Source organism: Nothoprocta perdicaria, unplaced genomic scaffold (assembly GCF_003342845.1).
Source record: "Nothoprocta perdicaria isolate Ctin4 unplaced genomic scaffold, notPer1 scaffold_16, whole genome shotgun sequence".
NCBI lineage: Eukaryota > Metazoa > Chordata > Aves > Tinamiformes > Tinamidae > Nothoprocta > Nothoprocta perdicaria.
In genome coordinates this window covers 212,832-226,011 of record NW_020454760.1, presented here as the reverse complement: position 1 = coordinate 226,011, position 13,180 = coordinate 212,832, and the positions used below count along the sequence as shown (strand labels likewise).

General features: G+C 33.8%; 1 protein-coding gene across 1 annotated transcript in view; it reads left to right on the top strand.

Moving 5' to 3' along the window:
• The window catches only part of ERC2 (ELKS/RAB6-interacting/CAST family member 2), a 278,502-nt gene extending 271,297 nt beyond the window's left edge, over positions 1–7,205 (top strand). The window contains exons 19-20 of the mRNA XM_026035392.1: positions 6,192–6,257; positions 6,888–7,205. Coding sequence (XP_025891177.1) covers positions 6,192–6,218 — 27 coding nt within the window. The 3' untranslated portion in view covers positions 6,219–6,257; positions 6,888–7,205. The remainder of the gene's footprint in view (positions 1–6,191; positions 6,258–6,887) is intronic.
• The last annotated feature ends 5,975 nt before the right edge of the window (positions 7,206–13,180 follow it).

Sequence of the window (13,180 nt, the reverse complement as noted above, 5' to 3'; positions counted from 1 at the left end):
AAATCCAATAGAACTATGTAATATTTATTAGTACTTTTGTTATTCCTATGTCTTAATTGTAATTTTATTATAGCCATATGAATTTTCTTAAACTTTTAAATTATATTACATTTGTAATTTGACTAAGAGATCAGCTAAACTGGAATTGTAGTAAAAGTAATAAGTAGAACATAGGTTTTGCTGTCTATGATACCTCCAGGAGATGGTTTTTGTATATTGAAAAGTTATACCTCTCCTTTGCTTACAGAAATGAATTTATTTTATGTTTTGAGGTTTAATGAATGTGATATAAATGTATACATACTGCTCAGTGTGTATATTTATATATATCTATATTTATATGTTAGCTTTGCAGTCTTTTCCACATATGGAAGAATTTTTTGAGATCATGTTTAGCTGTAGAAACCTCTCCCCCTCACTTCCCTTGAATGTGTGCGTTAGAATATACAACACTTATATAGAGGTTTACATTTATCTTATATTTCTTCCTAGAAAAATTAGCTGCCACTATCATAGTCTAAAATAGGTCTTTAGACCAACTGAAAGAGCCAAAAATGCCTTTCTGGAAGACAGTAACTTGATAACAAAAGTTGCATATCTGGGGCTTTTAAAGTTGGTTACTTAAGTGAGATAACATGTCACAGGCTTTCACTACAAAGGGGACTATAAATTTTTGCATTGCAAATCTGATTTCACGGACCACTTCTTGTAAGGGGCATTGAGTTTCCGCTTCATCTAGTGATAAAGCTTTAAAATGCATGAGTATCTGAAGAAATATCTTATTCATGTTAATGTTAGTCTGGACGTTGTAGAACAAGTGGTCAGAAACAGGCTTATCCCTCCCCTCGTCTTTGGTGTTGATGTTTGTCTCTCACTTAACTATATAAAAATAATTTTATATATACACATATATAAAGTTTCATAATTGGATTTTACATGGTTAGTTGTGAACCTCTTCTGTTTGCAAATAGTCCTGTGACATAGACCCACAATGCTGAAGCAATTTTTGAGATTTATTCAACTTTCTAAATATGCACAAGAAGTATAAATTAAAGACCTTCTAAAGCTGTCTGTACAAAGCCTAGAATAAATCCACTGTGACTCTTTCCAGTTACAGGCTTTATTCTTCAAATCATTCAGGCACAAAACACTTTTGCAGTCAGTTGTTCTGTGTACAGACAGCTTGTGAAATTAGGTCTTGAGCTGTATTTGCTCTTGTGCATTTCCTATAAATGGAGCAGTGGATAAAAGTCTCTCTTAGCTATTAAAAGATTCTGATTTTAGGGTAAATTCTTGAATTAAAAGAAATGTCATTACTTAGCAGCTGCATTTCTGTGTCACAAGTGGAAATTTATATCTGTAAATGTAATTGTTTGCTGTAAGCAGGACAGTTTCACAGTCCAGAGCTGGTAGTTACATGTTTAATGAACCATTAGTAGCCACAGATAATAACTAGAGTGGGATAAATCAGTCATTAGAAAGTTAGTTCAAGAAATGAGCAGGTTATCACTAGATTTATTTAACCCAAGTTAATACATTAGTTCTTAGCATGCCGGTACATGAAAGGGAAATGTGATGAGCCTTGTTACACCGGATCTTCTACTGTGGGAAAAGAGCCAGAAAAGCTTAACAAGTTTTACTGGTGCCTGGGTATGGAAAACTTTTGCTTAAAAGGAGGTTTGGATTTATAATTATTTTATTTAAAGAATGGATTTTGTAAAGATACTTGCATGCCATTTCTGGTGGGGTCTATGTGCAGTACTTGAACTTCATGAATGTATTTGTCGTCCGTTCTTTGAGTCTATTTGGTTTCCTACAGTCTTCAGATTTGGTGGCACTGGTAGTACCCCAGTGAGCCTCATAGTAGTGCCAGATTTTGCATTCTCTGAGTCACTATGCATTAGTGTTTTATTTCTGATAGAATGCATATTTGAAAGCAGTTTCCTAAAAATTTGCCGTTGCTGCACTGTGGTTCATACCCAGAGCCAGTTCTGGAATATGCACACTGGATTCCCATGCTGAGCAGAAAGATGAATTGCAAGAGGGCACACAGTCAAAATGCTAGTGAAAATTCAGTCTCCTGAGTCAGACCAGAGTTAATGTACCTGCTAGACTTGCTGGTCCTCAGCCCTGGCTGTACTGCTCTACAGAGCGGTTGCTGTTACAACACTGCTAAATATAACCTTCTGCAACCAGTTTGCATTTACCAGTAATCAAAACTATGCAGAGCAGTTATGAACAGGCTAATAATTTCTGACATCTGAAGTATTAACAATTTTTAGGCATACTTAATCATGTGTGCCGTGATTAAAGTTATCTTTTTTTTTCTAGTCTGCAGCGTAATTTAGCTCATTTATCTCAAGGCCTCTGTCTCAATTTACTATCAAAATAGTAATAATCGTAATACTATCAAAATTCTTCTTTAATGCCGAAACTCAGCTTCTGTTGTGTAGTTTGTGATTACAATTCTATTCCTGACAGTACTATTCCTCACAAACCAATGAAAGATCCTAGTTTAAAAAGCAGTTAATGTACACAAACAATCAAAAGTTGCTTGATTATGCTTTATTGTTTATAAGAGCTGTGCGCTAATGATACACACTGATATGACCAAGCATTCTGTTGGAAGCCTCGATCCAATATTAATAAATGATAAGGCATAATTGCAGTTTTTATTTTGCATGTCAAGAATATAAGTATCGATAAGCAACTTAATTTGTCTCCGGACATCAGCGAAGATTTTTTTTTTTTTTTTTATGGTCCTTACATCATCTGCTTCTTTTGAGGTACTAAATCTTACATTTTTGACCAAATAGTTTCTAAGTTTCTGAGTTAAACAAATGAAAGCTTCAGTCTTGATTAAGTACCAGTGCTTCTCGGTGGTTGTTCATCAGGAAAAATACAGAAGATCTACAACACAAACTTTGGATGTGCACCACAGGTATCTACTACTTCCTAAAGTCAGAGAGAGCAGAATAGTTAAGGTAGCAGGCAGTCTTACCTCCTATTTGGAGTCCATGTGAAGGAGGAGATGATGTCTTGAAAGCAGTCTGTGTGCATAATTAAAATTGCCAAGGTATTTTAATATTCCTTGAGAATCTTGCATCTGTACATTCTAGTGTCTGCTATATCAAAAAATATCAGCATTGATAATGCTTTTCAAAATGAAATTATGGATCTCTGTTTTTATCCTATTTCTTTAATGAAAAAATGGTCGGTACATTACCTACCATCAAAATTAWCTATTTTGTAACTAATAATTAACTATTACAAACATTGTCATAATGTATAATAGAGCACATAATTATAAAAGGCTGGGTGTTTTTGATAGGAATGCTGAGTTGGTGAGCTCTGCTTATGTCAGTGTAAATGCTAAAATGYTATTTATCTTTGCTAAAAAATCAGGGTGTGGAATTTTAAAATGAAGATATGAACAAGTTTTCTGGGGTAGATGTTATTCAAGTCCAAATGTTTCATAGATACTATTTCTTTACATAAGATAATATGCTGAGACTGGCTTTGAGGTTGTTTATAATTAAGAAAATTAAAAACCAATGAAGATTGCTCTTTAGTTGGCCATCTGATAGATCACAGTTTTTATTTTTTTAGGAATTTGATAGTTAATATTTAGTTATTTATAATATTAAATTAAATTAACAAATATRTAATAAGAAGATAAAGAATAAGATCGTGGCGCAGCCATTCTCACCAAAGCAGATGTGAGAGTAGAGATGAAAAGCATTATAGTAAAATTTGTAGACGTTAAAGCTGTAGCAGTTTGCTGTCGTGATGTAGGCCTGACCACCCAAAGTTCCTTCATTAAATTGGTTATTTTTTTTAATGCAGTTCAACATATCTTTTAGAAAGTGACTCAGTCTTGATATCAAAGTTTCAAGTGATCCAGAATTGATGGTGCCTTGACTAAATCAATACTGAGTTTAGATACACTATTGAAATGTAGGTGCCATATTTCTAGTCTTYGTCCTTTAGATCTCCACACAGCTTTTGCTGCTGGAGAAAAGACCATCTGCTTTTTTTACTACCTGTTACTTAATAGCAATGAAATCATGATTTAATAATTCTTGAGTGACCAAGTAGATGAAGTCCTATGCAAAGTTATTTTTCGATATTTTCTGTAGCTCAACTTTTTCCTTATCAAAAAGACTCTATATTTAATTAAGAAGATAGCAARTACTTTTGACAGGACCAGTACTCTATAAAGGTATGCTGATTGACTTTAACAGGGCTCCAATTTTTAATTTATTGCTTATTGTATACCAGAATCAGTGTCAAACTGTGTAGCCTGTAATTTCCCATGATAGTTTTTAAAAATATTTGATAATATTTGATTTTTCAAGTTTTCTAGCACTCTGCCAGAAAGAGAGAGCATACAAATAAATGAAGTAAAAATGAATATCTTGCTTTTTAAAGAATTAGAATGCACCAAACAACAGAACAGCTGTATGTCATTAGAAAGACTCATTGGGAAACAGAGTTCCCCACTTTGTTGATTTCTGCTGTTTTTAAAGATATCACCAAAGATTAACCTAATGTGTTCTGTTAGTGAAATAGGATCAAACTACTCAGTGGAAATGAAATCCTTCAGGCTTTCTTCAACCTTTTCTCTGGGAAAAAGTCTTGTCAGCTTCAAAGTCAATTCAATTAAAGCTAGTAGGCCTGAATAGAAGTGACTCCTGCAGAAGTCAGTGGGAAGGACTCATAGTTTCAGTATGGCAAATCCAGCTCATGGAAGTTTTACAGAATCTTTGCTTCAAAAAGGTACAAGAATATTCAGGCCTTGTAGTTGTTTTCTATTGGAATTGTGCAGACCATATAACTGAGASGTGTTCCAAGTTAACTGAAAAAAAATGCCCACATTTCTTCTGTGTTAAATGATAGCTAAGTTTATAGCGGACTGCCAGATTTCTTTACTTAATTCAACAACATGCAAGACATCTATCTTAACATCTGGTTTTTAATAACACTTGACGTCTGGGAGCTCTTTTTTATTCCTAGAATGGACTCGGAACAGTAGTGATACTGGCAGTGTATATTTTCAGGCTAAAATTCYTGTCTGTTTCAATCATAATTAATTACCAGTCATTTTATTTAGTTTTTAGATATAATTAAGTGCTAGAAATATGTTACACCAGGTAACTTTCAGAGTTTTGAAACTATAGAATGTAATCTTTAACATTTCTAAAATACTAATGGGTGATTTTCAAATGATAAATTATTTGATTTTTCAAATGTCGGTTAAACGAAAAAATATTGTYGTGCACCTCTATTTTCTGAAAGCTTGGCATCATATCAGAATTTGGCACACTTAAACCATTAGATTTATGTTTTATCTTTCATGGAATATTAATGTTTAATGATTCATTAGCTATATTATAAAACACATAATCTTGAGTAGACATACTCAGGGAAATATTATCTGAAAATATAATTCTTATGCCTTGTTATGTGGGTGTTTTTTTTTTTTTTTTTTTAGCTTCAGGATTATAGTAAATATAATGAATTTTTTTTCTTTTGGAGTATATATCCACAACAAAAATCCTTTTTGATATAAATTCATGAATATTTTTTATATTAACCATTTGTTATCYACCATTAAAACTCTAGATAAATGAATGATTCTAACAATGCTAAAATGAAAAAAGAAATTGTCTCACACTATTTAACATTCAACAGCAGCATTACCTATTGCTTAAGTGACAGATTTGATGGATAGCATGTTAAGGTGAACTTCACTAATGACGTATTTTTGACTCTTCGGCACTTTTTTTATCTTTTAACCTGATAGAATGTAAAACTACTTGATTATAATAATTACTTTTCTGCTTATTTCAAGGTTTGATCTACTTCTGCTGTAAATGTTAATTTGAATTGCCTACAATTAAAAATAGATAATCTTTTAATATTTAATCTTATAATCTACATCCCACACACTATTTTAACTGGGTGGGAAAAGGTTTACGGCATTATTATTGTTTTTTGGTTGCCATAGATGCAGATTCTTGTATATGCAAYACAGACTTGTTATGTTGTTTTCACTTGCGTTGAAATAAATCATATTTTTAACAACCAATATAAGTGCATCTTAACATACACCAAAAGTAACTAATCTTTTCTTCTTTCATTCCAATGCTTACATCTTCACTGTCCATCTTCTAATGCCTGGCACATAGGATGATGAGGAGGGTATATGGGCATAGCCATTCCTATAAACCAAAGTTCCAGTTTTGTTTTGAGGGGTAAGAAATAATCTTTTATCTCTCTTTTAAATTGTAATCTGTTTTTATTGTTTAATTTTCTGTGTCTATGTTTTTTAATCGTTTAATTTTTTTATAACTTGTTATGCTGGAGATGTACATTGGTCCAAACCTTTAAAATAAATGTAGTTCTCTTTCTCTGTATCTGTCTAAACAATTCCCTATGCTTRGTAGAAAAGAGCTTCTTTAAACTGGTATTAACCTACTGAATAATACATCATCTCAAAAATCCCTGCAAGAAATCAGCAGTATCTTTTGGGATCAAGTAAGAGAGTTTGTTACTTAAAAATGTTTACCAGAGAYAAATGATATAGTTGCACTGGAATATATCATTTTGCATGGAAAAAAATGAGGCTATGTATTAAAACTGGTGGGCAAACATCCATACAGTAGATTGATTTTGATGTTTTGGAATAGAAAGCTGGRGTTTATTTTGCTGAATTGCCCTTTAGTTAGGAGTAGATGGTGTATGGTCACTAGGTGTCAGTTACTGATCAATGCATGTCTGCAYGGCTGCATTTGAAGCTGTGCTGCATTGGTAGCTCATGAGCACTGTGATCCCGTAACACTTAACTGGGAACACTTAACTGTGCCTTATCTTTGGCAGCGTAGGAGTGTCCAGCCTGGCGGGCACCTGTCAGAAACTGTGACTCAGCTCCTAGCTCTTTCTACCATCTGAATATTTAATAATTATAACCCGTTGTTTGTTTGTTTGCCTTCTGATTCCATGCTAAATGTCATATCATGCTTGTAGAGGTTGTATGTATGTAAAGCCTCTGTGTATATGGACACACATTGCATGTGGTAACAGTACAAAAGATTGACTCATATTCTAGCTTTTTGAGTCATTTTTTTCTTTTCTGCAAATAAGGAATCTTAAGAATAATCTTATGTTTTTCTTTTGCTTTTCACATGTAACTGTAGGAAAGGAATTTTAGGTGTTGTTACCTAAGTAATTAGCAATTTTTGTTAACAGTAGCAGCATGATATTATAATAGCAGGTTATGTTTTCAGCATCRTTCATTCATTTTCTGTGTGCAGAACAGATCTTTGTCTTCCAGGCATGGGTTTATTTCCAGTTTAAAAACATATATTTCTTTTGGACTGTTTGTGCAAGTTCCACAGTATTGTTATTGATTAAACCCTTGAAAAAAACATTATTTGCTCTTTCTTTTCAAGTGGAGGGTAGATGAAGTCTGTTCTCAAGACAGAACTTGCACCTCCCTAGGTGAGGATTCACACCATAGGCCTTCTTTCCTGCAAGAAACAATCAATTTAGGTCCCAAATTTTTCTGAAAATATGTGTAATAATTCTAAATTTCTTCATCTTCCATAGTAAATTCTTTAAATATATCTTTGTCTTGTAGAAGTAAAATTTGCAGTAGTAATAAGCACAGTCATTACATAGTTGCTTTGGTACAAATCAGGTAAAACACCATTGTAATCAGTTGATTCCCTCTGAATTTATACCAGTATATCTGTCTGATTTTTACCTGTCCAAAACTATTTTTATTGGATGAAAAAGTTAGAATATAGTAAGTTTTTTAAAAATGGAAACATATGCATTTCTTATGATTTATTTAAAAAAAAAAAAAAAAGAGTACAGGTGTGACAGTAACATGTGTTGGTAGTAATSCTGACTCACATCTTTAACTAGGATATTTAAAAAAAAATCTGATCGCTTCAAATGAACTAYTGATGACAAGATCAAGCTCTTTTTCATATCTGGATACATAGCTATGATTTTTAGAAAAATGGAATGAGAAAAATTTGTGAACCATCCATATAGAGCTGGTAGATTAGGTGAGAGGGAAATGTTCTCTTTCAGATTTTTTGCTTTCTCTCCATTTTATTTGAGTTGGAGAACAGTGATCCTAAAGTCCTWCCATTCATTGTCTCAGTTGTAAAATTATGCTTATTATGCATACATTCCATATAGTGCATAATTCCATGCTTTATCCATAGGAATTACTCCTTTCCTGTCATTAGTATAATCCTTTTGAATTTGTTTTGTTATTATTTAAAGAACATAAGAGTACTTCAGATAATAGGGTTTTATAATACAGCTCAGTTGAATCGAAAGCTCACAGTGTAGTGTCAAAGTATATAGATCTTGTTTCTTTTTGCCTCTTTTGTTATTCCTTTACTTTGYACTCAACACATTGTCTGTATATCTTGTGCTGATTCTGACACTTGTGAGATAATTCAGCTCACTTTTCTGGCCAAAACTTCTTTCAACCAAACACCTTCCTTCTTCCCACACTTTTTTATGGAGTTTATTTTTTACCTTTTTAATTGAGTTKTGTGCAATTGCCAAAGCTCCAGAGGCAGCTCAAAGTAAACAGGAGGAGCATGTGATGGAGGTTATGCAGGCAGTGGGAAGGCCTAGCACGGATTCCTACCTTTCATTGGTGGAAGATAGTTAATCTGCTTATTTCAGTAATTAATCACTTGATTTTACTTGATTCCATGCACTATTGTGAACTACAATTTGTGTGTGTGTGTGTAATGTCGCACACATTGCTAGCACATTGTCAGTAATTTTAATGGCATTCTCAGGACATGATTCTCTGCAAGTTCATCCTCTTCTATGATTTTCCTGTGCCCCAGCTCTTCAAGGCTATTTTATTCTCCTGCTGCCAGTATTCCTCCTTTGGCTTCTAAGCTGCATTTCCTACTCTGAGTATCTTTACTCTGAAAAGGAAATAGTGGCCTCCAGTCTTTAAAATAATAACTTTCAGAATTTACTGGCTGTTATTAGTAAATGAATAACAGTTTTTTTTCCCCTGATCTGCCTGGTTTGTTTTCATTTTGTTTTCCAGTGTGATGCAGTCAGAGCCCTAGAAATATTTGTTGCTCACATTTTTAATATCCTGTTTACAAGTGTGCAATTAAAACATCTTTTTAAAATAGACATGAGATTCAGCWGTTAATTTTCTTGCAGCTTGATTTTTTCAGAGCTGAATTTGTATTTGTGTGAAATTTGGTGTCTATGGCTATGAATGAAATAGATTATTTTTAAAATGTAAAATCAACATTTTCTCTTGGATTACTCTATTGCCATATTTTGATACACAAATAACAGCATTAAAACATTTCTAGGAATGTCTTCAGACAGGATGTGGTGGAACTAGCTGTTACTTTTCCTCTTTCACTCACCTTTCATTCTGACTACTGACCAAAACATTTAACTACAAAGAACACGTTGTGATTAAGAGGGTATTTTCCATTTACCAGATAGTCCACGCTTTTAGCCTAAAACTAGAATAAGTGGTGTCATTTAAATTCTTGAGAATTCATTTATTTTTTGCTTTTATTTCAGAAAACAGGAAATATATGGGTAGAGAAGACATTATTTTTGTTAATAAATTCATGTAATTGGCCAGAAATAAGCTTGAATCTGTGGTAAGTGGTAAGCAACTCCTTTGGAAGTGTTGTGGCTGACTAGGCTCTCCAAAGAAAAGTTCTCTAGTTTGTATGCACTAGTGTGAACAGTTGTTCATTCAAGGTAGCCTCATAGTTGAGTGTAAAGGAAATATTATAGTTTTATATTTTCCTATACAAGCTGCTGTCCACTTTTAATTTCTGAATATTTTTGAATTGATTTCACACAAATTTGTAAAAAGTATAATGGCCTAGATCATAATTAAGATCCTATGAGTTCTGAGAAGAAAAATAGATGTTAGACAGAAAAGACACGATTTTAACACACTCACTTAGAACCTATTTGAGAGGGGTCTGACATGTAAAAAAAAATTATGGAAAAAGTTTCAGTTGGATCTTGCACCTTCTTAGACGTCAAAGATAGCCAGCCAGGAGACTCATACTGAATTAGTTGAACCCCTTGGACCTTTTAAGAAATGGCGGAGGTGGGTCAAATGCCACTGAAGAGCAGTATAGGATGAAAGTGGAGCTAAACACCACCTGAATGAGACTATTACCCATTGAGAAACAGACACTGATGGGGAAATCTGTCCAGGGAATTTGGTAGCAGATGTTACCATCTGATATRGCCGATGGTTGAGACTTCCTAGAAGCAGGGTGCCTCCCCTTCATCTCACCTTTACAAAAYGAAGAGAATCATAGGGTGCTGGTATATTTTAAGAACTAAGCCTATACAACAGTGTGTCCAGGGTACTGGAAGCCTTTTAGAAGACAGGATTCATGTCACAGCTGTGGTGTGTGAGTAGGACATGAACACTTACTCTTTGCTGCTCACTCCGTACCCCTCGGGAGWGCAGCCACAGGAAAATCTTTATGACCAGTTGTCCATGTGCATTTGTAACAGCAATCACCACAAAGCCTGGTTTCAGAATGTTTTTTTTTTTATATAGTACCATCAAACTTATTCTTTGAGAGCTGTGAAGTAAATGAGGCATTTCAGAAGATATGTAGGAGTGTTTGGACAAGTTTATGGTCTGTTATATCCTTAGGACAGGGCTGCCTTCACCGCTGAAGCAGAGGGACTGCATYGTGGGGCTATTGCCAAGGCAAGCCAATGGTTTTGTAACTAGGACTGTAAAGCTAGTCTGCTAAAACTGAACTTAGGAGCCTAGCATCAAAACCTTGTTGTTAAAAGCTTGCCTTGGTAGTCACTGTGGCACCAGTGTCATTCAGTAAGAAGCCCCTCCAAGCAGAAATCACCCACTGACTGGGGGAAGAGAGGCCAAGGCWTGTGCGTGTTCACTGGTCTCTTCTACCTACTGGGTGGGCTTTGTATGAGCTACAGAGAAGGACAAGGTCTTTATAAAACAAATGTGGCGCTTAGCTCTATTACTGGTAAGATGTGCTGAAGAGTTTTCTTTCAAGATGTCTGTAMTTCAAAGCATAACAATTTGGTTATGTTGCTATAAACAGATATGTTTGAAGACATTAACTATTAGCTCTAATTCTGCTTTTTATTTTCATTATTTCAAGCTAAGCTTTTTTCTGTAAAACTACATTTTTTTATGCTTGGATATTAGCTCTTCAGTCTGTTTTGGAAAAAGCATATTAACTTTGAAAAGAGTCTCAGTAGCAYGCAAAGCAATGGAAAAATAAGGGACATGACTGTTTGCAGTGTTCGTTTTAATTCTCTCATGGAGTGTATGAATGCTTGCTCTATGCTTAATTAGCTAGATGGGTGTTGCTGCGCTGACTGGAGCCCAAGGGCATTTTGGAGTTGTGATTTTTTTAGATGATTGTTGTTCTACTGCAATTTGGTTTTTACTAAACAAAAGGATGAACTTCCCTAGGGGTGTTTCTTTTTTTAAACTATGGATAGACTTATGCTTAGTTGTCGTCTTGTTGCAATTTTTTTTTATTTTTCTTTTTTCATTTTTCATTTTATTTTTCAAAGTTATAGCTTTTATTTTAATGGGGAAATTTTAAATTAATTTAAAAGTTACTTTTTTTCCTCTTTCTGTAAGGGTACCATTATTAATGCTAGTATTTCAGCAATCATTGTCCACAGTCAAAGGCAGAGAATTTTCATTAAAAGTAGATTGCAATTTGTTTAGCTGCATTTACAAGCCTGTTTTGTTTTGTTTTTGGAGTTTGCACTGGAAATATGTGTGTCAAATGACAATCGTGCAGAACATTTGCTCTGTTTGATGTGGAATGGAAATAAGTAAAATAAAGCACTTTTAAAAGATTAATTTTCTGTTACAGCTCTGATAGAGCCCAGTAAAGTACAGAGGTTAGAAGTTGAAACCCTAGGCATGCTAAAGTCAATGAGAGTTTTTTTTATTTCAGTACTATTAAGATTTTGCTCAGAAGATTAGGACTGCTTCTGTGTTTTGATTTGTCCATAGTCTCAATAGAAAGCCATTTGTGCATATATGTGTGTATGTGTTCTGTAAAAGATTTGGACAAACTGCATGTCTTTTACCTTAGTCCATCAGGCATTTATCTTATCTTACCTTTGGTATTTATGAGACACCAAATAACCCTCATGTCTAGCTATAGGATTGTGTTGTATAAATTCAATAGTTTTATGTCTGTCACTTGTATTTTAGCTGTGTAAATCAGTCCATTCTGTGTGAACTTTGGCCTTAGCTTCTCCAGTGCAGGTGCGGAAGGTGTGCAAACAGTCTGGAAATGTAGCTGATGAGCTGAACTTCAAAGCTTTTGATGTAGTGAGCCTAAAGACAACAGTCACAGGGCCTACAATCATCAGCCTTGCCCTTTTATGCTCTTCCATAATAAAAATAAATAACACACTTCAGCAAATTTCAGCACCTCAGAAAGTGAGAAAGGGCATTGTGTATGTTCATAGATAAACTTTGTTCATGGGTAATCTTTGTTTGAGAAGTTATATTTCTTGTGAACAGGAGTAGTTCACATGAAAGTACTACTGGCTTCATACTGAAAGAGAATAGAATCTAGATACAGTTTGATATGTAAAGTCTCACAAACATCTAGAAAAAATTAGTTAAAAATGTTTCAAAGGAAAGTTATGAATGGCATTTTGTTGTGTTGAACTTATTTCTACCAATATTCATGTGAGCTTGTGAAATAGTGCTATTAAGACTTTCAGGAGATTGCTTGTGAATGTTAGTGTAAATGAACTGAATGCACAATATTTCTCCTGGAAGGTCTGAGGATATTTGGAGGTAGAAATGCTACCTAACTTAATGACCTAATCACATCAATCAGTCAAATGACCGAGACTTTGCAATATGCAGATTTTACAATTGAAATCCAAAATACATGAAAAACAGTGAGTTTTGAACAAACATTAGATTTATAAGACTATGGAGTATGATTGTACTCCGTAAGTTGTTTATGAAAAGAATAATACATAAACTGCAATAGAGTACAGAATATAATGCATAGCCTTACATATAATTTTTAGTATATATTTTTAGTATATATTTAGTATATATTTTAGTATATAATTTTTAATAAACATAAACATGTAAATA